Source organism: Bos mutus, chromosome 5 (assembly GCF_027580195.1).
Source record: "Bos mutus isolate GX-2022 chromosome 5, NWIPB_WYAK_1.1, whole genome shotgun sequence".
NCBI lineage: Eukaryota > Metazoa > Chordata > Mammalia > Artiodactyla > Bovidae > Bos > Bos mutus.
In genome coordinates, this window is record NC_091621.1 from 2731941 (window position 1) to 2758370 (window position 26430).

At 46.9% G+C, this 26430-nt stretch overlaps 1 protein-coding gene across 1 annotated transcript in view; it reads left to right on the forward strand.

The window, feature by feature from the left end:
- The window catches only part of SYN3 (synapsin III), a 499918-nt gene that overhangs the window by 37472 nt on the left and 436016 nt on the right, over positions 1–26430 (forward strand). Inside the window, exon 3 of the mRNA XM_070370203.1 lies at positions 16974–17031. Coding sequence (XP_070226304.1) covers positions 16974–17031 — 58 coding nt within the window. The remainder of the gene's footprint in view (positions 1–16973; positions 17032–26430) is intronic.

Genomic DNA, 26430 nt, shown 5'->3' on the forward strand with positions numbered 1-26430 from the left:
GAATTACTATAAAAGTGTTTAGGAAGTGTCTAGTAGACAGTAAGTGCTATTTAAGTGCATATTATTATTGCAGACTATTGTGACCTTTTGTGCAATATTAATCATCTTGACTGCAACCTCATAGGCATACTTATTTAATTTCTTTATGCCCAATATTAGGCAGAATAGATTAGGATTTACCCCGCTGTGCTATGGTTTTCTAATGGTCAATCTTCCCTACTAGCTCTCAGGTGATAAAGTTGAGTCTTACTAATTAATCTCTGTCTGCCCCCAACCCAGTGCCCATATGGTGTGTAGTTTAATGTAGGCGCACAGCTAATGACGCTGAAATGCCATAAATTACCTTAGCCGAGTAACATTTGAATTTTGACTTTGGTCTTCAATCTCTCTAATCCACAGGAGTGACCAGTGTGTGAATTTTAGTCTGTGCACCCTGGTGGGGGACACAGTTTTTGGCTAGAGGAATTTCTTCCGGTCTGTTTCAATCATGCTTCATGTGCCCACAGGTTAATTAGGGATTGAGAACAGCAGTCCACTTTTCTTGCCTCTCAGAGGGTTGAAAGTGGAACAGTGAGAAACTGAGCCTCATTATAATGTCACCTGGGAGTTAGCTGTGCATTCATTGGATGTTTGTGACAGAGACTTCCAACCCACACATGACAGCTTCTCATACAGAACTCATCTTAGATTCTTTAAGAACTTGAGAACCTTTGCTGGCTGCCTTAGAACCCCGATTTCTTCCCTGCCAAGTTCCGGAAGGATACCTGTCGTCCTCCCATACCAGGAGCGGCCAGCAGGTGGCGGGCTAGCCCCACTGTCCCTGGCTAGTTTTGGCAGAGTCCGGCTGCCTCTGGGTCAGCCCCCTGCCCAGCGCCTCCTTCATTGTGCAGACTGTCTCCTGAGAGGAAGAAGCTGTTGAAGAGGGAGAAGCCCGCTCACACAGTCCCTTTCTTTCTCCTTTGAGATGGTAATGAGAGGGGGAGATGATGCCCGTCTGGACTGAGCATGAACCCATTAGGAACAATGTTGCTCCCTTTTCTCCCTTGTCAGCCTTGGTTCCTTCTCTCTGTCACCCCTTTCCTGGTCCAGGACCCTGCTGCAGAATCAGGTTTCCTAGAGGGTGAGAGAGTTACAGGAACCTCCCCCTCTTGCTTCCTGACAGAGGCCAGCTTGCAGACTCTCAGAACCAGCCTGGGCCTCCCAGGGATGAATGATACCTGGCCAGTGGCCAGGGGGAAGCGAGGGAGAGGAGGACTGTCCATCTTCTGCGGAGACACACAGGATCCCAAAGCCGCCTTTACTGGAAAGGGGGACTAATGGCAGAGCATTTTGAGATCCCACGACCTTTTGGGGTTGCCCCAGAGGTCAGCCTGGCTACATCAGGGAGGTTGGGGAGCTTTGGACCAGACTCACCTGCCAATAAGATCTGGGTCAGGAGTCCCTCTGAACTCAAGCTGGCACTGTCCTCTGGGATGATGGGTGATCAGTCAGGTTTGAGAACCACAAGGGAAAGGAGAAATACAACAAATGGATTTCAGGCTCATTTTTCTTCGGCCCTCTCCACTCATTCTCTTGCCAATTTTCCAGCGCTTTGACTGGTGTCAGTCCTCTAGTCTTGACCTTGCCTCCTGTATACCTTTCATGTTACCACCAAAGTATCCTCTTTCCAAAATCCAATCTTGCAAGTTCACTCCCATGTCCCATCAGGTGTCACCTATTATAACCATTAGGTGGTACATCATTTCCCTCAAGTCCCAAGTCAGAGTGTAAGCATGTCTGCCCTCCCTCTAGGTCTGCCTCCAGCTCAGCGTCCTCTTTGCTGCTTATTCCACAGGAATAGCAAAGGTTTGTAGTTTTCAAACACACCTCTGCCTTAGCCCCTACTGTTCCCTGCTACCTGGAATGCCTTTCCCTATGTTGTTGTTCACTGGGCCAATCTCCATTCATCCTCAAAAGCCTGCTCAAGTTTCACTTCTTCTCTGAAGTCTTCCCTGACACACCTACCCTGCCAACAGTGCTAATAACTTCCTCCTTTGATAACTTAAAATACACTTCATCATGCCACCACAGCACACATCACACTGTGTTGTACTTGGCTTTAGGTAGCTGTCTCTTCTGCAAGAACAAGGCCTGTGTCTTCCTCTTTTTGTATCCCTGGAGCTCACCGTGTAATATATTTTCAGTTAGCATGTGTCATTGTCCCAAACCATTCCAACCAGAACAGCCTGTATTGGGCATCATGGGGCCTGAAATTCACCTTACTGCAAGAGTCAGCAATATAGTGCATACAGTTGAGGGCTTCCCAGTTTTACTCACCTGTGTATAAAGTCTTGGCTGTTTATTTTTCAGTATGTATGCCCCCTTCACCCCCACATCCTCCTCCCCAAGCCCATCCAGGCTCCAGAGACCTTGAAGGTAAAACTGAGATCAAAGAAGTACACCGAACCTTGTTATGAAGAATCTTTCTGGGGGTCATGATCAATGTTCTTATTTTGAAGAAATCAAACCTAGGGTTCTGGTACATTCTGTAGCAATAATTTTAAAAATTCATCTACTTGTTTTAACAATCTCGTAGAGCTGCCTTACACTGTAAAGCCGTAATCTACAGTGTAAATTATTGCCACAGAATGTACTAGAACCCAAGGTTTGATTTTTTTTTTTTTTTTTCAAAATGAGAACATTGATCATGACCCAGAAAAGGGTTCTTCATAACAAGGTTGGGTGTACTTCTTGATCTCAGTTTTACCTTCAAGGTCTCTGGAGCCTGGATGGGCTTGGGAGGGGGATCCTGGGGTGAAGGGGGCATAAGGCAGCTGAGGCTGGGCCCCCAGCCCCTCCCTCCAGGGGTCTCTGAAACCCTCCCTCCTCTTGCTTCCCATGGTCCTTGTTCCCAGAATGGCTGCTCTTCTCTTTCAACAATGATCTATTGTTGTTGTTCAGTCGCTCAGTGGTGTCTGACTCTTTGTGACTCCATGGACTGCAGCACACCAGGCTTCCCTATCCTCTACCATCTCCTGGAGTGTGCTCAAACTCATGTCCATTGAGTCGGTGACGCCATCCAAGCATCTCATCCTCTGCCACCCCCTTCTTCTTTTGCCTTCAATCTTTTCTAGCATCAGAGTCTTTTCCAGTGAGTCAGTTCTTTGCATCAGGTGGCCAAGTATTGGAGCTTCAGTCCTTCCAGTGAATGTCCAGGGTTGATCCATTGTTACCCTCCCTCTTATTCTCCACCCTTCCCTAGAATTTCCTTTTTCTTTTACTTGTTGAGGAGGAAATGAAAAGGGGATTCTTAGTTTTAAACACCCCTTAGCTACTATCCTTTCAGCCTGGAGTTTATGAGGCTGCCCCATCCTACCATATGATGGTTAATGATACTAATTAGAGCACCTTGTGCATGTCTGGATTCACTGAGAGTTGCTATGTTGTATGATAATTTGTATCCCCACTACCACCCACCCACCCATGCCTACTTGCTGTCTTTGTGTCCCAGAGCCTAGAACAGGGCAGGTAGATAGTGGGTGCTGGGAAACATCTGTTGATTGAATGAGTGATTTGGAGGTGACATTACAGGTAATGGCAAGGATGAAGGTGTGACAGTGATGCTGAGAGTGACCGTGGTGGCATTCTTTAATCCTTTTTCCCTTCTCACACCGCTCAATCTAACTGGAAGTCACACTGGCCACCATGAGAGCATTTACACCATGGAAATGGGCAAATGCTGCAAACCAGGATTTTTAGGTCTCCCTAGAGAGCTAGCCAGTATACCACTGCCAGTCACACTTTCTGATTTTCCTAGGAAGGATTTTACAGACAAGAAAGCAAGGCACGGACATACCATGCACTGCTTGAGAAACCAAAACAGGAGAGGGGTAGGCTGGGACTTTACCAGGAGTAACTTCTTTGCAGGCATATCGGATGGTGACCTACCTCCTGCTGACTGTTTCCCAGGGCTTCAGTGTTTGGCATGATGTAGGTGCTAAGAAGTCTAGGTTGGAAATGAGTGAGCACACAAATGAAGAAACCACGAGCTCTTTGGGAGTACGGTCAGGTCCTCCTCACTGTCACAGGACAAGCACCTGTGCACTTTGCACGGCCAGACACTGTGCTAAGTGGTTTTCCTGGACTCTCTGATTTAACCCTCTCAACAACTGTGTGGAGCACTAGTACTGTTCTCCTCGTGTGAAGAAGGGGACTAAAGCTCCGAGCCCAGGATGAGAGCAGGCACAGTGGCGTGTGCAGCCGGCCCAGGCCGGCCAGCTGACGAGTCTGGCATCCCTGTCCTCCTGTCATCCTTCCCTCTCACACCTGAGCACAGGCCTCGTGTGCTGTGCCCGAGGGCTCTGGAGCCTTGTGTGAGTGCACATACCACACACGCTCATGTCCAAGGGCAGGACTCCCTGTTACAGCACAGTGGCCAAGTGACCTCCTCCTCAGAGGAAAGTGCCCACCTCGAGCACCCTCTCCATCAGTGCCTTTGGGCAGCCAGAATGTTGAGGTGCCAGGGGAAGTGGGGGTTCCTATAGCCATCCAGACACTCGTGAGCTCAGGGTGTCTTGGCAGCCCCTTGAAGCCTTGCTGTGGCCTAATTGGCCTCAGGGTGGCCAGGACTTTCTGCTTCCCACTGTGCCATCTTGTCGGGGGATGGTTGCAGTGGGTGGGAAGGGGGCATTAAATTGAGAGCTGGCATCACCAGCAGAGGCTTTTGGGTAGAGTTCCTTGTTGCTTTAGCCAGTAAAAATAAGGATGTCCAATTAATAATTAGACAAACAATGAATCAGTATAAACATACCCCATTGCAATATATAGATTTGTACCACAAAATTATTTGTTGTTTATCTGGAATTCATTTTTAAGTAGATGTCTGCTAGTTTATCTTTCCACCCTACTTACGGAGAGTGGCAACAAGAGGCAGTGCCCAGCCCTGCTAACATGGGCCCAGTGAGAAGCTGGCCTTTGTGCGTCCTTGCATTCTGGTTGGGTAGCCAAACCAGCCCTCCCACCCCTTCTATTGACCTCATTCTCAGGAAGCTGCTTTCCTGGCCTGTGATGAGGACTGAACAGTCTCAGTCACCAGCAGGGCAGGAACAAAATCAAGTGGACAGTCTCGAGGCAGACTGCCTGGACCCCCGTCCTCTCTCTCACTCATGAGACCTTGGGGGAGTCTGACCTCTGGGCCTCACATTCCTCAGTTGTAAGGCAGGATCGTGGCACCTCTCATGAAGGGTCAGTAAGAGGTGGAGATGATGCCACAAGTGGGGCTGGTATTGGGCTTAGCTGTCATAACAGGCACTGAAATGGTGATGGTGTTAACAGTTGATTGCAGGGACTTCCCTGTGGTCCAGTGGCTAAGACTCCATACTCCCAGTGCAGGGGGCCTGGGTTCAATCCCTGGTCAGGGAACTAGATCCCACATGCCACAGCTAAAGATCCCATATGCTGCAGCGAGAGCTCCACATGCCACAAGGAAGACGGGAGATCCTGTGTGCTACAGCTAAGACCCTGCACAGCCAAATAAATAAAAATGTTAAAAAAAACAAACAACCAGCTAATTGTGATACTAACTGCTGGTGAACATAGTGGCACTGGCAGGCAGTGGGGAGGAGGCCACTTGGCACGTTTCTCAGTTCAGCCGGACGTGCTTGAGGGCTGCGTTCTAGAAGCCCTGGAGGAGGGGTGTCTGGGTGCTGGTGGGCTGGCACACTCTCTACTCTGAAGATGGGAAGACGGGGACCGGGCTGGTTCCCCTCCTCCTAGAGTTGGTAGGGGGGCTCAAGGCAGGATACACACCTGTCTGTTCGAGACACTAGGCTCTAGGAAACAAAATCCTTATGTCTCCCCCGACCCACCTCTTCCCCCACCCCTAAGACTCTCCTTGAAATAAGGGCAAGCCCTGCCTCTTCCCTGTGGGGTAATCCAGAGGTGGAGGGCAGGGAGCTAGGAAAGGCCTGGTGAGAGGGGTCTTGCCATCCTCTTACTCCCTTCATTCACGGATTCACACAAGCCACCCCCTGCAACCTGGGGTGGCGCTGGGCTTCTGGGCTCGTCCTCCCAATCTGGGCACCCCCCTGCCACTCCCCCTCCCTCCGCCTTGGTGCCTGGGGCGGGAGGGGCCTTGGGCATTCCCCAGCAGCCTGGCCTGTCTCCTGGACACCAGCGCCGCTTTCCCAGGCCCGGCCCCTTTTATCAGGGGGACAATGTCCGCACACAGTGAGGGCCTTGTGTGGCACCCAGGCCCCGAGCCCTTTGACTTGAGGAATTTTTCAAGTGCTGACCTCTCTCCGTGAGGTCTCCCCGCCATCCAATCCAGAGGCTCTGTGCCCCGGCCGCTTCCTCCCCTGCTCTTGCACGGCGAGAGGGAAGGGAGGGGAAAACAGTGAAGAGTTGTCTCCTGCCCTGGTAGAGTCTTCACCCTGTGAGAGTGTGGCTAGGAAATCTGGGGGAAGTGTCTTAGAGCAGAAGGTAGCACGGGGAGGAGTCTGATGGACGCTGTGTCTTCCCCAGTTCCCCCTTCCCTGCTGATGCTGTGAAATCTAGGAGCCACTGTCCTCTCCAGGCTTCAGTGCCTTCATCAATCAAGCAATGACAATAAACTGAGATCACGGTCCCCAAAGCACTGTTTCCGTCAGAATGACATTCAGATTATCAGGTACCGCTCTTCACCTTCTGTATAGATAGAGTTCTTTGTTTGCAAGAAAAAGAAATGACTTTGGCTGAGTTAGGCAAAATGGAGGGTTTATGGAACATATGCCGGAGACTCACAGAATGAAAAGAAAACAAGAAGACCCAAGTTTTGGAGAGGTTAGGAGAGGCTCTGTCTGGACCTAAGAGGCAGGAGCCTGTGAACCCTCTCTGGAGAAGTCAGCTCCTATTGTCTTCCAAGCTTTGTGCCTCTCTGCTTAAAAATAAAATTCCTGGGCAAGAACAAACCTGGGTGGTTCCATAACATGTCCTGGGGACACTTGGGGACAGTCCCATCAAGACTGTGTGCAAGAGAGAGGCTTGGTTCATGAATACAAGTGCAGATGGAGGTGCTGATAATAGAAGTCAGAATGGGTGTGGGACAGGCCACACTGAGAGGCTCTTCCAGAACTACTGAGTCAGAATATCCAGAGGAGAGTGCAGGAAACATTTTTTAAATGATGAAGAGCCAAGTTTAGAAACCGTCGTGGCTAGAGGACTGGTTTCATGTGGTTCCCAACTGGGAGAACTGAGGCCGGTAAAGCAGACAAAGAGGGAGATGTGTCAGCTCAGTGTATGTAACGGGAACATCAGCTGAAGACCACGCGGGCTGCCCAGTGAGGAGTGAGCCCCCATCACCTGCAGCTTCCAATACAACTAGGCAGGCAGCCAGGGAGGAGTAATGCAGAAGAACCCAGACTCTGAAGGGGCCAGCCTGCAAGCCCTTAAAGGAGTCTCAGACCTGAAACTTTTCATTTTCCTCTCTCTGCTTTTATGTCTTAGTCATTTTTCCTGCCATTGCCCTGCCTTTTTCTGGATAATTCCACTGTCCAACTTCTGAGTCTTCCCTCATTCTTCAAAATGTGATTTTCTTGCCTAGGTCCTCCTCTTTCAGAGAAGTCCCTCAGATGCCATGGGCTCTCTTAGCAATAGCTGTTCCTGTTCCTCCAGACTTCACCTGTCTGGCTACAGCCTTGCCCTGGGGGGGGCAGGTCACTGGGCAGACATCAGTCTCATTGCAGAATGTCTTTCCTCCTGAGGCCTGTGGAAGCCTGCATGGGATGTTTCCTCAGCAGGAGGGAGGCTGTCTGTGATGGCAAGAGAGGGGACGGTGCTTTGTATCCATTTTTCTGACCTCCAAACCTGAGTTTGGAGGAAGGGCAGTGGTGTGGGCTTCCTGAAGATTTTCACTGAGCTAATTGCCATCTTCATAATGGAATGAGTTAAATTAGGGGTTGCTTGTGCAGCTGCTCACAGAAGGCAAGGTGGTCGGTGAGTGAAGGGGCAGGTGCCAGGAAAAGGCAAAGGCACAGAGAAATATTTCCCTTCTGTAAGGAAGACAGCGGCCCAGGCTCTATGACAAATGCCTCTGCCACTTGACACTGGCTGCAGAGAGACAACAGGGAGCCATGGGGACTGTTGGGCGTGAGAACCGATGCCCCAACTGCAGGCAACAGCTGCCGTCCTCTCAGCCAGCTTTTGCCACGTGGAAATACAGGTCTCGTGATGCTCAGTTATTGATTTTCAGGGGAAGCCAGAAATCTGAATTCTTGATAAATGAATTCTCTGTTTTAAAATCAAAAGTATATAATGTAAGTCCAACAAAATAAGACCGTGGACTCCATGAGGTTTGCCAGTTAGTAATTTCTGATGAAGAGAGGAGTCAGAGTAAATATTCTTCATCTGGGCCTGTCTCCTGGCTAGACCAGGAGCACCAGGATGGCAGGGGGTTGTTTTGTTCAGTATGATTCCTAGGGACTAGCACAGTGCTAAGCACATAGTAGAGCCTGGATAGAGAGATGGAACACTTCCTGGTGGCTCAGACAGTAAAGCGTCTGCCTGCAATGCAGGAGACCTGGGTTCGATCCCTCGGTTGGGAAGATCCCCTGGAGAAGGAAATGGCAACCCATCCCAATACTCTTGCCTGAAAAATCCCATGGACAGAGGAGTCTGGTAGGTTACAGTCCATGGGGTCATAAAGAGTTGGACACGACTAGCCGACTTCACTTAGAGAGATGGAGGGATGGATGGGTAAGCAGATGGGTGGGTAATTGGTTGAATACGTGGAAGGAGGGAGGTGGAGGGAAAGTAACTTCTCTTAGGCTTCTCCTTCTGTGCCTTGCCCTTCTCACCTTGACAGGCCTCACACAAACATCAAACACTTAATATTCTCATGGTTCCCTTCTCATTCTACTCATCCCATCTAAACCCCTTTTACGGATGGTCAGCTATAAGTCACTTACACCTTGGTGTGAATTACCTTTCAGGGTATCATCTTTTTTATGGGCATTTTGCAAGGTTGAGCTCTTAGTGGTGTTGTTTAGTCCCTAAGTTGTGACTGACTCTTTGTGACCCCATGGGCTGCAGCACACCAGGCTCCTCTGTCCTTCACTGTTTCCCACGAGTTTGCTCAAATTCACGTCCATTGAGTCAGTGATGCTATCTAACCGTCTCATCCTCTGCCAACCCCTTCTCCTTCTGCCTTCAATCTTTCCCAGCATCAGGGTCTTTTCCAGTGAGTCAGCTCTTCCCATCAGGAGGCCAAAATATTGGAGCTTCAGCTTTAGCATCAGTCCTTCTAATGAATATTCAGAGTTGATTTCCTTTAGAATTGACTGGTTTGATCTCCTTCTAGTCCAAGGGACTCTCAAGAGTCTTCTCGAGCACCACAATTTGAAAGCATCTTAATAGATAAGCATCTGTTAATGAGTTCTTGATAGATGCTCTTTAAATGTTTGCTGAGGGAACAGCTTAGCCTTCTAAATGTGAACTGTTCTTGTGAAATGAAGGCTGTGGACTTTCAGAATTCTGTGGGAGTGAGGATGACACAGTGTTGTGTCTCTGGAGAGAAGAGGGCTAGGGATTGGGAGGTAACATTCTGGCATAATCTCTGCTGTCAGAGTGAGTGGGTGGCTGACGATTTTATTTGCCTTAAAGGCTGGTTCTGGGGAGAAAGAGGAGCTCCCGGAGTGTAGCCAAGGCAGGTTTCCATCATGCTTGACATGAAGCTGGAGATCCTTTTAGAGTAATGAAGATACTGCCACCTTCCCCTGAATGATTTGTCACTTCCCCAGGTACATGCCCACCTGTTGAACGACAGGAGGGAAAGAGATGAACATAACATTTGCCATGTGTCAGGGACAACATTCATGGGGCCTTATGGCAGACATAGCGATGTGCTTATTTTTGCAAATGAGACTGGTGCTTGGAAAGGTTGATGTTTGTCTGAAGCAGCGCTAGGAAGTAAATAGCAGAGCTGGAGAGGACCAGCTAGTTCCAATGCTAGCAGTGCTCACCCACCTTTTTACCTGGAGGGTGAAGTCCATACCAGCAGCTCACCAGAGAGCAACCACTTGCTGGCACATTTTTGGCAGGTTCCCAGAGGCCTTCAAATCCACATCCTCATTTTATCCTCATGACCCTGTGGGTAGAGCTTCCCATCCTCACCCTTCAGATAAGGGAGCAGAGGCTTATTCAGAGTCATGTAGCAGGTGCCAGAGCTGCCATTTCAAATCCAGGTCTTCTGCTCTGTGCCTGTTGCTCATTTTTCCTGCACGTTGAGGGACATGCCCCAGGAAGATTCATTGGCCCCCAAGTGCCACCAGTACCTGCCTAACTCTTTTGCCCTGTGTGCCTTTCACACATATACACACTCATCAGACCTTCTCAGAGCCATCTTTGCAGCCCTTGATGCTGGCAAAGGATAGGTACCAAACGGATGGATGGATGGATAGATGAATGGATGGATGGATGGATAGATTGAGGAACTGGGTCACTTTACCAGGGAAGCAGTCTTAGGCTCTTAAACTGGGCTGGGTCTCTTTCAGTGGGCTGACCTGGTCTTAGAGCTAATGTCCTTTGTGGTCATTGTACTTGATGAGTCTCTCCCTCCCATTAGATAGTAAACCCCCGGAGGCCAAGCACTGAGTTATCTTCATTGCTATTTCTTGAGAGCCTGCAGGCTCTGGCACACAGTAGATGGTTAGTACAACTGTGTTGAGTATCTTCCAAAGAAGGCTTCCTGACTTTCCTGGATCAGATCTCCCTGCTCCCCACATCCTACCCTGTACCACCTTGTTCATCGTATTCATCACTTCCTTTTCACCTGGTTAGTTTCCTGACTTTTCCAGGAGAATGTTAGCTCCACAAGAGCAGGGACTGTATCGGCCTTCCACCCCATGCCTAGTAAGGTGCCCAGTCCTTACGAGGCTCAGTGAGTAGTGAGTAAATGATGTGAATTGTGAGCAGACCTCCACAGAGGTCTCCTTCCTTATTTGCTGTCAGAAGGCATTGAGGGAACAGTCATCACATCCTTGAGGCCCTAGTGGGTCTCCTTTCCTTACCTTCACAGATCCTTGTACAGATGCAGGGGCCCTTGTCACTCTCAGAGAGCCCCTCCCCTTTCCAATTCCCTGAGGCCCTTCCACTTGCAAAGAGGTACAGTGAGGTTGCCCCATCACTGGAGGGTCCCCTCTGACAGTGGGAGGGGAGCAGGAGGGTTAGCTGTTCCTGGGAGTAAATAATGGAACTAGAATTGGCCACTTGATGCAAAGAGCCAACTCATTGGAAAAGACCCTGATGCTGGGAAAGATTGAAGGCAGGAGGGAAGAGGGTGACAGAGGATGAAATGGTTGGATGGCATCACCAACTCAATGGGCATGAGTTTGAGCAAACTCCAGGAGATAGTGAAGAACAGGGAAACCTGGCGTGCTGCTGTCCATGGGGTCACAAAGAATCAGACATGACTGAGCAACTGAGCAACAACAACGGAGTTGGGTCTCTGAGTTAGAACTCCATGTTCAAAGGCCCTGTTTTTGTCACACCTCCATCCATCCAACCTATCATGTTAGCCTCTTTATCTTGCTAACTGGAAAACCTTGAGTGTGTCCACCTTCAGGGTTCTCCTATGTGATCCGTCATCCATCTCCCCCAGTTTCTGTCCAGGCCAAAAATCAGCGACTGACATGTTTCATCAGAAATGTGAAAATCAGTTTCTAGGGCCAGATCCTGCCTTCGCTGTCCCCCCCCACTACTCCCCCAATAGGCTCCAGTGTGCCTGAGAAGTTTCCTGACCCCTCATCCCTGGAAGGGCACCGCCAGGGCCGAGCCACACCGACTTTACATCCCAGACGGATTTATTAGAAGGGCGCTGCTTGTGCACAGGTGGATCCTGTTTGTGCTAATTCTCCTCTTCCTTCTGCTGCTGCTGCAGCCATGAAAGAACTCAGTATCGCTCCCCATAAATCTCTCTCACACACACCACATCCCGCCTCCCCAAACTAGGGATTTCCCACCCCAGGCGGCACTGGTTTTATAATATTCTCCTTCCTGGTGCCTCTGATGTGGCAGTAAAATATGAGACCACCCACAGAGGTGGAAGCTTTGTAGAATCAAGAGCTTCCCCCACCTCCTCCCAAGGCCAAGGCCTTGACTGACTGGCCTGCGGACTCAGAAAACTCATTATGAGAATAAACATATTAGGGCCTTTGGAAGAGGTCTGCGTTTAGGGAGACAGAGCCCTCAGGCACAGTGGGGTCATCCATTCTACCTGAGGTCAGACAGCCGGGCAATTACACCGGCAGCAACCCCAGCCCCCAAGGCATCTAGAATTCCAGACCAGCCCTACCCCTTCCTCTGCCAGACGGAACTGTTCAGAGGCAGCTCAAGCCTGAATGAGCCCCAGGCAAGGAGGCAGCAGTCTGTGTGGCCTGTCAGGAGACAGACTTCTGACTCCCGGCCAGGCGGGGGGATGGACCGCCTGACCCTCAGCTGCAGCCTGAGTCCGTCTGGCAGGCCCAGCGGTAAACATTCCAGAGATGGGCAAAACAAGTGTTTCTCCCGAGAAGGTGAGGCCAGTGGAGGCCAGAGCTGTTTGGGTGGTGGTGGTGTAGTGCTGCGTGCTCTGGGTTCCGAGCTAAGAGTTAGAATCCTGTGCCTGTGGGATGCTAAAAGGGGACTGACTCCACGTGGTAATGGGTGGGGATTTGTGTTGTGTTACACCATTGTATCAGTAGATGGCAGCAGAGCATCTGGAGCACGAGCTGCACCTTGGGCTATCCCAGGAAACATTCATTTACCCAGTCAGCAAGCATTCCTTAAACATGTGCCTGTGCCCTGGCACGTTGTGCCGGATACGAGAGATGCAGTGAGCTTTGAGACACGGTTTCGGGTTTCCAGGAGCTCCTAGACCAGGTGTATGGGGACAGGGGATGTGTAATTCGAACAAGAATGATATGTGTCGTATGGTGGTTAAGTATAGCACCCCGTGGGGACCCAGAGGAGGGACACCTAACCCAGTCTTATTGGGAGGGTGCTTTCAAGGAAACAGTGGTCAGGGATCTTGGGACATGAGAAAGAGGTAACCAAGCAGAGAAGGAGAGAACTGCACAGGCTCAGACTCATAAAAGCACAGGAATTGCAGAAAGTTGAGCGTGTCCAAAAGGTGGGCAGAAAACCAGAGAAGAAATGGGTCATAGGTCAACAGGGTCTAGATCATGAAGGAGCCTAGAGGGTCTAGACTGAATCCTGAAACTCTTGGAGCACAAGATCTAACTCACCATTGCTGCTTGCTTAGAGGCTCTGTGTGACTGAACCTGTGGGAGCTGCTCCCAGCCCTCCCGCTTGATCTCTGGGGTCAGTACAACAGGAGGAGGGATGCGAAGGACCCACAAGCCTTCTGTATCAACATCGCCTATTGATTATCATCACCAATCTCTCATCTCACTGAGGGGGCGGATCAAAGTGAGGCGGACTGTAATTCCGTTCTATAACCCCCAAGAGGGTAAGATGATGTTTGTGGGTCCCCGCACACAGCACCCTCAGCCGCAGTGTAAACACTTGGTAGTTCTTTGTTGTCACTGATTCTGCTTTAGGCCCTGGGCTGTATACTCTGGAGCTTACTCTAAAGTGCTTTGTACGTTGTGTCACATTTAATCCTCGCAATACCCCGTGGGATAGTTACTGTGATTATCCCCATTTCCCAGATGTGGAAACTGAGGCACATGCAGGTTGAGGGAGTTTTTCAGGGTTTCAGAAAAAAAAAAGAGTGAGGGGTGGCGCTGGGATTGCATCCAGGTGTTCTGGCCCTGAGTCCACACTCTCTACTTACTGTCCTTTGAATACAGGATCAAGTGAATTTCTCACCACACCTTGGCTGGCAGATGTTATCACCCCTTAACAAGTGACCTGGAGGAAACTATGACCTGGAGGGATTAAGTACCTTGTCTTAGAACATGCAGTGAGTGAGTCATAGAGCTAAGATTTTGCCCGAGCCTCTGTGATTTGAGATCCATGCTTTATCTAGTATACCAGTGATTTCATTCATTACCATTCGGCTACCATCCTGAGGTCCCAGGATCATCCAGTACTTCTTGTAAACCCAAGCAGCAGGGACCCCTGCCCTCAGTCCTACTTAGTCCTTTACTAGCTATACTCCTTACAACAAAGGAGGACCCTGAAAGTTATACCCTTTGATCATGCAGTGGTTATCCAACCTATAGAATTCCCTGCCCATGAGGACCCAGGCCTAATTCCAGGGCCTGTGTAGGTAAGTTCCCTGATGTATCCTGCCCATACATGGCATGGGGACTGTTGATGGGTGGGCAAGGAGATAAAGTTTGGCCGCATGGGCTGAGTTATCCACAAGCATGCATAGGAAGCCCCAGGGATGCAGGACAGAGAGAAGGCTGGGAGGAGAATTAGGAAGGACGATGGGAACCAAGAGCTGTCAACCTCCAGGCCACTGTGTTCTGGGTGGATCTCTAAGAGTCCTGAGAAGTTCAAATTCTGACCCTTCCAGGTCATTATGAAATTGTATTGTTCAAGGAAGGAAGAGACGGGCATGTTTTATTTAAATGATTGCCACCTTTATCAATTTTAAATGTTAGGCATATGATACATAGACTTCCATTTGTTCTTTTGCCCCATGCTGTACAAATATTAGAGGTGAGCTTATCCCAGTGTCTGGAGTTTGCCAACATTACCTTTATTCGTGATAAAATTCACAAATAATGTGAAAAGGTTCCCTTTGCATGAGGCTGGTCGAACACACATTTTTTAGAAGACCATCCTGGGAGAAAAAAACAAAATCTTGCTTTTTAAAGTCACACTAACAACTCCTGTTCCCATAAAGTTCTATCCACTTGACGTCTGAGCCAATCATCGCCATAAGAAGAAGTGGCATTAATATTAGAGCTGTCAGTCTGAGATTCAGGCAGTCTTGAAGAGAGGTGAATTCCACTGGAGTTGGCTAAATGTAGATAGACTTCAGGAGCAGACAGACTGCAACTGGTCAGAGAATTTGCAGAAGGATTCTTTCACAAGTGGAAGGTTGAAAAGAGATGGGAACATCAATGTTCCAGAGAAAAGAATAGAAAAGAAACTAAGAAGAAGGTTCTTGGATATAACACTACTGATGAGAGCTCAAGCGTGTGGTCATACCATAAAGAAGGCTGAGCACCGAAGAACTGGTGCTTTCGAGCTGTGGTGCTGGAGAAGACTCTTGAGAGTCCCTTGGACTGCAAGGAGAGCAAATCTAAAGGAAATCAACCCTGAATATTCACTGGAAGGACTGATGCTGAAGCTGAAACTCCAATCCTTTGGCCACCTGATGTGAATGCTTACTCATTTAAAAAGACCCTAATGCTGGGAAAGATTGAAGGCTTGAAGGTGAGAGGAGAAGGGGATGGCAGAGGACGAGATGGTTGGATGGCATCACCAACTCAATGAACATGAGTTTGAGCAAGTTCTGGGGGATGGTGAAGGACAGGGAAGCCTGTCTGCTGCAGTCCATGGGGTCACAAAGAGTCAGACACGACTGACGACTGAATAACTTGTGGTCATACCTAGCTGAATGGAAAGCTGGGATATATTGATACATTTCTTGGTGCCAGTCTGTAAAAGTTGTCTCTGTGGGCAAAGAGGAGAATTGGGATTGGGAGCAAATAGCTGTCTGTGCCCCAGAGAAGGTCTATGGATATGTTCAGCACAGTGCTCAGGTTACAGCAAGTCACTAAGAGCTCTTGGTTTCATCAGACCAACAACCAAAAAGAGCCAATGTAAACTTGTATTACTTCTGCTTTGTGGGAGGTCATCTAAACCCAAGAGCACCCCAACATTTGGTCATGTTTTTCAGGGCTGAGAAAAAGCATTGATCTGGCAGTGAAAGTCCAGGATTCAAGCCACTTAGGCAAAGTATTTCATCTCTCTGGGTTTCAGTTTCCTTATTTATGGAATGGAAATAATAATACCCACCTCATGGTGGTGGTTTTAAGTGTTAAATGAGAAGGGCTGTAGGTTAAGATGATAGCACGGTTTTTGGGTACAGAGTAAGTACTCAAAAAGTATCTTTTTTCCTTCATCTATCTCTTCAATCATTTATTCATTCAGCGTATGTTAATTGAGCTCGTACTGTGTATCAAGTACTCTGGTACATGTTGGAAATAGAATGATGAGTAAGATGGATTGTTCCTAGCCTGGAGGAATTGTGTTATAATTCAGTGGGAAACAGGCGTGAACCCAGTTACTAACTATAACGAATTATAGTAAATGCTGTGATACAAAAGTAGAGCATGAAGAGAGAATTTATATGAGAAAAGAAATGACTAAGGTCAAGATTCGGGTGCTTTTAGAGAAAATGGACAAGTGGATGGATTTGAGAAATAATTAGTATGTAGAACCCATGGCGATAGAGAGAAGGAGCTGATAAGAATGAAGTCTGTGTTTTTGCTTCGAGTGATGGGCAGATGGGATGCCATTTAATGCTGATGGGAAGACAGAAGCAGGGGTGTATAGGAAAGATGATAGAAGGGTGGTTGGATGGACGAAGGGGCAGATGAGGTCTGCTTCATTGGAGAGATGGACAAATAAAGGAGTGGATGGATAGAGCAACATAATAAGTCATTTACAGGTCATATAGGGTCTACCTAATAAAATAATTCTGCATTATTTATTTGTGTAGGATTCTTTATTCCTTTTGATCCTTAAAATAATGTTTAGAAATATATTATGCAGACGTTAATATCTCCCTTTTATAGAGGATAAAGCGGAGACACAGAGATGTAAAGTGACTTGGCAGAACCGAAACCTGAGTCTCCAATCCTCACATCCTGTACTCTTTCCCTTTCCCATGTGATACATATAAATAATGAGAAAATCATCCATCTGGGTGGGAGAGAGCAAGAAAGTGGGGAATGTGTCTGGACATGCACCTCGGGGGGTAAGGCCTTTGGAAGAAGGGAGGAAAGAGTGAAGCAATTGGTATCCTTACTCAGTAGATTTCTTCCTCTCCTTCACAGGGCCAAGTATTTCCATGGAAAGAAGGTGAATGGAGAGATTGAGATCCGAGTGGAACAGGTAGGTTGGAGCTAGTCTTTAGTGCTATCACCATGATCTTTTCTATAGGCAGAGCCATTCCCAGAAGCATACTTGGCCCCCATCTTCTGAAACTATAATGAGTAAGAATTACCAGAAAAATCCTGGCTTATACCTGGAAGATGTCTTAAATTCCAGAATTATTTAGTACAATAGTTTTCAACCTTTCTGTTTTAGCAGCAGAACCTTGATTCAAGAGGAATCTCAAGTAGGGCCCATTCTAACAAATAGAGACACATAGAGCTTCTCTGATGGAAATGGGCATAGGGAGCCCAAAAGTCTGCTCCATTCTGTTCCACCTCCCTCTGTTCCCCACCATGGTCCCTGAGGTGTCTCTTTGGAAGCACAGTGTGGGCGCACAATGGGTTTGAATCCTGACTCCCTCATTTTCTAGGTATTGGGCAAGTGAGTCTGTGTCTCATTTTCCTTGGGATTAAATTATTTAACGCCTCAAAAGAGATTAGAATCTCGACTACTGGCTCTTGTTATTACCACTAGTATCCACACACTTCATTTTATAGGGAAAAAAAAGCACATACTTACCCAAGGTTATAGTGGAAGTCAGTGGTAGAATTAGGCCCAGAACTTGTGGCCTCCAGATCTAGGACTCCTCCCCTTCATTCACTGAAGACTTGCTGGGGACCAACTCAATGCCAAGCACTGTGCTTGGCCTTAGGAGAGCGCATGAGAGCATGGACTCTGGAGCTCAACTCTTGGTTCCAGTCCCAACTAACTTTGTGACATTAGTTCAACAATACTTAAGCCCCCCAAAATTCAGTTTCTTCATCTACCACTGGAGTAGAGCATCAGCTTGATAGGGTAGCCAAGAGGATCGAATGAGTTAGTCCAAGAAAAGTACTTAGACCAGCACAGGGCATACAATAACACTTAGTAGATGTTACCCATTTATCATCATCCTCATCATCAAAGGCAAGCAATAAGATGGAAAAGGCTCTTGCTGTAAGATGAACTCAGAAAAGCACCATAGAAAAATCAAAGGATGTGACTTTTCCAGCACTCTGAGTTTGATGTGTTGGAGGAACAGAAAGCTTTTTGAGCATCAAATTTGAGTTGGCTTAATATTAAAACACCTACAGCTTGAATTTCAATTTGATCCTGTGGCTTTCAAGTCAGTCCAGTGTCTACTGGTTTTCCTTCCATGGCAAAGAACGGGTTATTTTTGTTCACTTGACAAACATTTGTCAAACATCTACTATGCTAGCTAGCTCACATGTGCAGAACAAGGATAGAGAAGCAGAGGCGCTATCCCAAATAACTTGTGGTCTAGGAAGGGAGGCAGGGTAAGTCTTCACAGAACCCAACGCAGGTGGAATCCAGGAAAGAGAGATCCAAACTTAGTGCTGTGGGCAGCAGAGGCCACAGCTATTTGGAGGAGTCCAAGTGACTTCAACGAGGGGGTGGTATTTGAAATGGATTGTAAAGAGTGGCTAGGATTTCAACAAGTGATGATGGCAACAGGAAGAGTGAGGAGATTGAATCAGCGTGAGCAGAGGTGAGGAAAGTGGAAGCTCGGGGTGTGGAATGATTGAGGACACTCTTCCCCTGACCCTAACCTATTCATCCTCCCAAATCCTCTCTCTACCATCTACCTGGCATCTTAGCTAGAAACTGCACAGTCTCCTGGCTGCCTCCTTTTCCCTCCACCATTATACCTGTTCACCACATGCTATAGACGCCACAGCCCACATCCCTCTGGTCTATCCATTCTTCTCTGTTCCCATTGCCAATTCCTTGGCTGAACCATCATCAGCTCTCATCCTGTCTTCATAATCAATAGCCTCCTAACTTCGTATTTTCATCCACTTCCAATTTATTTTTTGTACTAAAACCAGGCTGATCTTTCTGAAAAATCAAAGCTTTAAAAGTGTTAAGTTTAAAATTCTTTTCTCGGACATTCTTTATTTGAGCCCTCCCACCGCAATCTAAATCAGAAAACCTGGTTATTCCCTTACCTAGCACCCCAGTTTTTCCTTTCTAGCCCTTATCTGAGTTTTTAACCACATATTTAGATGTGGTATTATTTGCATGAGGGTAGGGACCATGACTATTTGGATCTCACTCTGTTAAATAACACAGGGCCTGGCACATACTAGAGTGGAAGCAAATATTTGCAGAATGACTAACTGATGGATTCCACAGATTCCAATCTGTTTGTCAGTTTCCAACAGAGATAAATTGCTGTTCTTTAATCTTCCCTCAAAAATCTGAGTTTTCCATAAACCATCTGGTAAATGCTCAGTTGCTAGCTGTCTCACTTCATTCATGAAACCCCAGGAGCATGTTTTAATTTTGCCCTTTATCTCAATGCTGCTTCTGGCCCAACTTATGGGTGTAAATCTGTAAGCAGGAGCATCAGAGAGAGTTGTCCTAAGAATAGCTCACCCAGGACCCTGGGGACACTCAGCCAACCTCTGAAGGCTACAGCCACACTGCAAAAGTTGGCTAATTTAGAGTCATCTTGATTTCTCGTCATTTCCCTCTGTGGCAATCAGAAGGCAAATTATCCAAGAGGCCAATTAGCAGTCATTTGGGCATTTTTCCCTGGAAGATATGTCTTCCTTAACTCATCCTAGAGTCTGAATTGTTTGTCTTTTCCCATCTGGATCGATGGGTGGGTCACATAAGCAACCCCCTAGGAATCTCATATGCATCCTTTAGTACTTAGGAGAAGTCTTAGGATGGAAGCCACTGTTTAGTCTGAGCTGGCCTCACATTTTGGAATTCTGTCTCCCAAGTAAGGGCCAAATTAACCAGATAATTGCACTGTCTGGGTTTTGCTGGACAGAGCAAATGAGTTAGTTGTGGTTGGCCTAAAGGAAGCCTCCGCCCCTTCTCTCCACCCTCTTCCCCCCAGTTCAAAAACTGTTTGCCTCAGCTTTTGCAGAGCCAGGAATCAAGAAACCCTGGGGAGGCCAGTGGGGGAAACTGCCTCATGTTGCATCCCATTACCCAGAATGCCCTGCTGGCTCTGCAGGGCCTCTCAGCAGTGTCCTCGCAGGGCCTGAGAGGTTCCAGCCAGGGTGGCTGGCATGTCAAGCTCTCTTCTGTTTATATTTGAGGCAAAGGATCTCTTTCTCCACAGGTACAAGTCACCCCTCTGTGGGACTCAGCAGTGAGGTTGATGAATGGATTAATACCAAGTAGACTCAAAGTTCTGAGACTAGCTGGCTAGTACTTGGTGGAGCAGAGCCTTGGACTTCATTTTTCTTTAATAAAAAGACCAAAATTATAATAGTCTTTCCTCGGTGTTAACAGAGGTACCAAAGCCTAAGTGGCAGTGCATTGCTCCAGCAGATGGAAAGAAAGGCAGGAGAAGGTAAAGATCCTTCTCCTCTGATTTACGTAGGAATGCCCGTGGCTCCTTTGGAGTCCTGTCCTTGCATGATAGTGGAGTTGAGATGGGCTTCGGTAGATGCATATGGATCCTAGGGAAGGCTGTTGGTTGAAGTCCTGTTCATCTTCTCCTCTTTTTATATTTCCTCAACTTTGTCTGCTGGGAGCAAAGATGGAATTTCCCCCTTAAAAGAATTTAAGCATTCAAGACCATCATGTATATACATCATGTGTATATTTTTCATACCTACTTCAGCCTACCATCCACCATTCTTTCTGGGGCAGTCCTTCTTAGAGTAGATCCTAACTGTAGATATTGTCATAAAGGCTGTGTTATATTTCAAGAAATAATTGTCAGTGAGATAAAGAAGTGGAGGTTGGGTGTTAGTTAATTCAGTTTTGTGGATTGGTAGCTGGCACCCCACTCCAGTACTTTTGCCTGGAAAATCCCATGGACGGAGGAGCCTGGTAGGCTGCAGTCCATGGGGTCGCTACAGTCGGACACAATTGAGCGTCTTTACTTTCACTTTTCACTTTCATGCATTGGAGAAGGCAGTGGCAACCCACTGCAGTGTTCTTGCCTGGAGAATCCCAGGGACGGGGAAGCCTGGTGGGCTGCTGTCTATGGGGTCACACAGAGTCAAACACGACTGAAGCGACTTAGCAGCAGCAGCAGCAGGTTGGACATAACCCCCACGAGGAAATGACTACTTGATGGTAATTCACCTTGAGAGAAATACATCTAACACTTTGCCAAAGAGCTCTGCCCTTGGCTGTGTTGTACATCTCCTTCTCAACTGTGATTTATCGAATTACATTTGCTGATGACTTGAAGTTAATGGGAGAGAGTATGGTGGATTAAATTTGATATGATCCAACTGAGTAAGGATACAATATAAGATCCTATTCAAAAGCTCAGCGGAAGAGGAGCAGGACTGGGGAGACTTAACTTATTAACATCTCATGAGGAGAAAACAAGACCTAAAATTTGAGTTAAACAAATTCTTAATATTTGTGAGAAGAAGTATGGTGTGGAAGTTAGGACTGTGACTCTAGTGCAAGATATACTGGAGATGGAGTCTCAGCTCCATCATGTTTTAACAATAACTGACCTTCCACTTATAGCATCACTAAGTATTAGCTTTTTCATATGAAAAATGAGGATAATAATTTCTATCCTTGGAGTTAATGTGTGGAGTGAATTAGTCAGTATAAGTCATATGCTTGGCATAGTTTCTGACATGTTTATTAAGAGCTCAGTAACTATAGTTATGGGCTTCCCTGGTGGCTCAGTGGTAAAGCATCTGCCAGCCAATGCAAAAGATGTGGGTTTTATCCCTGGGTTGGGAAGATCCTCTGGAGAAGGAAATGACAACCCACTCCAATATTCTTGCCTGGGAAATCCCATGGACAGAGGAACCTGGAGGCTATATATAGTCCATGGGGTGACAAAAGAGTTGGACAAAACGTAGTGATTGAAACAACAACCATGGTTATCTCTGAAAACCTGATGCATTATCAGGGTGCATTATCAAAGTACAGCATTTAGAATTCAGTAAAGTGATGGCACACACACACAGCACACATACACACTCTCATTGTATTAGCCGGACTCCAGTGAGAGATCCAGTTGTACCATCACGCCGGGAGGGGATAGTAGCAGCCTGAAATGCCTCACGAAGAGAGTGGCTGCAGTGAGAAGCAAAGGAGAGCAGTGTAAGGAACTGGAGATGCTTAGTCCGGAGAAGAGAGCCTTTGGTAGAACTCACTGTACTCTGCAAATATTCACCACCTGAATGAGTGGTTGAAAAGAGTTAGAGCTACCATATGTTGAGTATTAATACTTAGAAGGTAAGGATAAATGCTTTTTGCTGTTGAGATGGGCACTGTCATTGTCTCTGTCTTACAGAAACAGGCTCAGGCGGAATAAGAGTGCTTTCTCAAGGTTGCCTGATTTGTAATTGGCAGGAACCTGTTCTTGAACCTAGACAGTCTAAATTCAGAGTCCTCTTATCCACTGCATTTTTCTGCCATTTGCTGCAGATACCAAGAACAATAACCAGATGTATTGGTTAAATGTTTTTGTATGCATAACCTTATTCCAGCCTTACCCCAACACTTTGAGGTGAGTATGAGGGCTCTCCCTATTTGGCAGATGAAGAAACTAAGGCTCGAAATGTTAAACATCCTGCTTGAAATGAGTGATGGAGGAATTCGAACCCAGGATTCATCTGCACGTGTGCTGAACCACCAGCCTGTATTGTTTCACTGGGATTAGAATTCAGGCTAACGGTACAATCATAGAAAAAGATGGACTTCAACTTGGTATAAACAGACATTGTTCAGCAATGCCGAGTAATGATGAATGGACCACATCCCTTTGGTGGGTACGGAGTCCCTGTGTTGGACATGCTTCGGCAGAAACTAGATGGTTAATTTGGGAAATATTTCGCAGGAAATGTATGTACCTAATCAGATACAACTTTCATTATTTTTTCTTATTTTTTTGCATAAAAGTAATATGTTTAAATAGTCAAAATTTTAAAAGGTAAAAAATGGTATCTGGTGAAAGATCTACCTCTAACCCTACTGCCCTTACCAATCTATTTCTCTTTTGGCTAATCATTTAACTGGTTATTGGCCAGTTCATTTAAACATTATAACTTGTTTCTTAGGCAGCTTTCCAGAGAAATTGTAAATGCCGTAATCAAATACACATTTGTGTTTGTTTTCCTTTGCTTTTCATAGATGGTTCTGTTCAGTTCAGTTGCTCAGTTATGTCCAACTCTTTGCGACCCCATGGACTACAGCATACCAGGCTTCCCTGTCTATCACCAACTCCCGGAGCTTGCTCAAACTCCATCGAGTTGGTGATGCCATCCAGCCATCTCATCCCCTGTCATCCGCTTCTCCTCCTGCCTTCAATCTTTCCCACCATCAAGGTTTTTTTCCAGTGAGTCAGTTCTTCACATCAGGTGGCCAAAGTATCGGAGCTTCAGGATCAGTCCTTCCAATAAATATTCAGGACTGATTTCCTTTAGGATGGACTTTTTGGATCTCCTTGCAGTCCAAGGGACTCTCAAGAGTCCTGTCCAACACCACAGTTTAAAAGCATCAGTTCTTCAGTGCTCAGCTTTCTTTATAGTCCAATGCTCACATCCATACATGAATACTGAAAACACTCTAACTTTGACTAGATGGACGTTTGTTGGCAAAGTAGTCTCTGCTTTTTAATATGCTGTCTAGGTTGTCATAGATATCATAGTTAGTCATAGATGGTAGTTGATCAGAAAAAAACATAAACAACTGTATTCAGAGGAGTATTGAATATGGAAGTTTGATTCCAAATGGGTCAAAGGGGGAACTCTTATTGCCCAGAGTTGCAGCAGTCCTACATTCACTGTTATCACTGCCTCGGCTAGAACTGCCACTATTGCCAGTGGGAACATGAGCCTGCATCCCCCTGAGGCTGGAGGAATTGCCACCCACCTGCTTTAACCGCTCCTGCTGTTGGCAAAGCTTTGTTGCCACCATTTGCCTAACCTCAACTCTTACCTGAATGGTAAGAAATTGGTAGAAATTAGCTGGAATTACATGTCAAAAGGGCTTCCCTGGTGGCTCAGATGGTAAAGAATCTGCCTGCAGTGCAGGAGACCTGGGTTCGATCTCTGGGTTGGAAAGAAACCCTGGAGAAGGGCATGGTAACCCACTCCCGTGTTCTTGCCTGGAGAATCCCCATGGACAGATAAGCCTGGCAGGCTACAGTCCATAGGGTTTGAAAGAGTCGGACACAACTGAGTGACTAAGCACAGCACAGTGTGTCAAAAGAACCCGGGAAGTGTAGAGATAGGCTTTCAGCCCCCGTAGTGCAGGAGAGGATAGGATGGGTGTGGGGCTGAGCGGCAGTCAACAAGTGAGCAGTGCAGTCCATCCACACGTACCCTGTGGTTCAGTGTATCTTAGAGTTTATTCCTTGAAAGTATGTGCAGAGCTGCCTCATTCTCATTAATGGTTGCTGAGGGGCTGTTATTTGAATATACCATCATTTATTTTCCTTAACTTTACTATTATAAACAATGCTAAACCTATGTCATTTGAAGCATCTGTTTGTATACGCCTAGGATTCCTATCTAGAATAGAAAAAGTGGTTATGAATGTATTGCATGTGGTGCTTGCTATAATGCACCTTGAAGAATGAAGGACTTTCCCCCAGCTGCTGGAGTTGATACCAGAAGACAGCCCTCAGTTGTCAGCCCTCACTCTGTGCCTCCCTCAGATGAAAAGGGCTGCCTTGCCCAAGGGCGCATCTCCTGTGACCTTGGCTGGCACAGGGAGTAAAGACCTAGCTCCTTTATCCCAATTTGAGACAACTCTGAAGGGCCACCCCAGCTTCAGAGTTCCCTGTGGAGTTGGTGGAAGCATCTGCTGAGACGGCAGTGCAGCCCAGCTGCTCTCTCTGCCCAGTCCTGCCTCCTTGCCTTGTCTTCCCTTCCAGTGGTGGTGATCCCCAAAGTTCTTCCTAATGAACTTCTCACGGGCTAATGTTCATCTCAGAGTCTGCCTCCCAGGACATTTATAATTCTGATAGATATTGACAAATTGCCCTCCACAGTGGTTATACAAATGATCTATAAGGCCCTTTGGGTCTGAATTTCTAGGACTTTACATGCCTCATGGGTCCTGGAGACCACCATGCACAGAATGCTCTCCTGGTTCCAGCCCAAGCATCGATGCTGAACTCTGAAGTGCTTCATCATTTGATCGTCATATTTGACCTCCTTGTGTTTGAAATTCACCAGAGCTTGGTATTTCTCTGCAGGGCTGAATCCGGCAGAACTCTACCCGCTCTGATCCACTAAGCCTTGTTTTGTTAACACAATCCTGCAAGATTTATTTGTTTGGCTTGGCTTACCCTGACCTCAGACGTTCTGTTTTGTATTATTTTTAAAAGCGTGCAGGTCTCCATGGAGGTTTTTTTTTTTTTTCCTTTTCAAATTTAAGAAACAGCTGGAGGAATAAAGAAAAAAAGCAGGTGGGACACTAGGGCTATTAACTGAAACATAACTCATTAGAGGAGCAAGTGTTTCTCTGCTTAACCATAACATTGATTGATGTAGATTTATTACCACTCTTGGTCTGCCTTTAGGCTCACCGACTTAGGAAGACAATAGAGAAATGGAGAAGCAATAATCGTGGTGATAGTAGCAAACATATTGAGCAGGGACTGTATGCTAGAGGCCATGTTACAGCCTTCCTCTGTGTTAATGCATTTACCCTGCATAATATGCCTGTCACTGAGGAAACTGAGGCTCAGAGGGTTTAAATAAAGTGCCCAAACAGAGTCACACAGCTAGTAAGAATGTGGGGATCTAGGGATTTGAAACCAGTTTCAGTCAAGTCCAGGGTCCGCATTCTTAACCAAAGTAGAATGTGTTTGTCACTCAGTCATATCCAACTCTTTGTGACCCCATGGACTTGTAGCCCACCAGGCTCCTCTGTCCATGGAATTCACCAGGCAAGAATACTGGAGTAGGTAGCCATTCCCTTCTCCAGGAGACCTTTCCGAACCAGGAATCAAACCCAGGTCTCCTGCATTGCAGGCAGATTCTTTACCAAAGTATATCCATCAGCTTAAATATGTTGGATCTTGAATTTGTCTTCTTCAGGTTCTTTGCCTTTCCTCTCTTTGCTCGGGTTCTTTGAGCATATCACTCTACCATTGTTTCCTGTCTCACCCTACTCGTTTGATCTACTGGATAAATTACAAGCTCTTATGAGATGTTCTTCCAGCAAGACTCCTCCTTTCCCGACTAACCCTGATGCTCTGACTCATCATTTGATGTTTCTGGCTTATTGCTGCATTGTTCCCCTGTTAACAATTCTGTTTGTTCTTTTCTTCCCCCCAAGGGCTACTGTTTGTCTTTAAGTGTAGCTGTATATTTATAGATTACATAAATAGTGTTAATAGCTCAGACTCTGGAACCAGACCACCTGGGTTGGAATCTCAGCCTAAGTGACCTTAAGCAA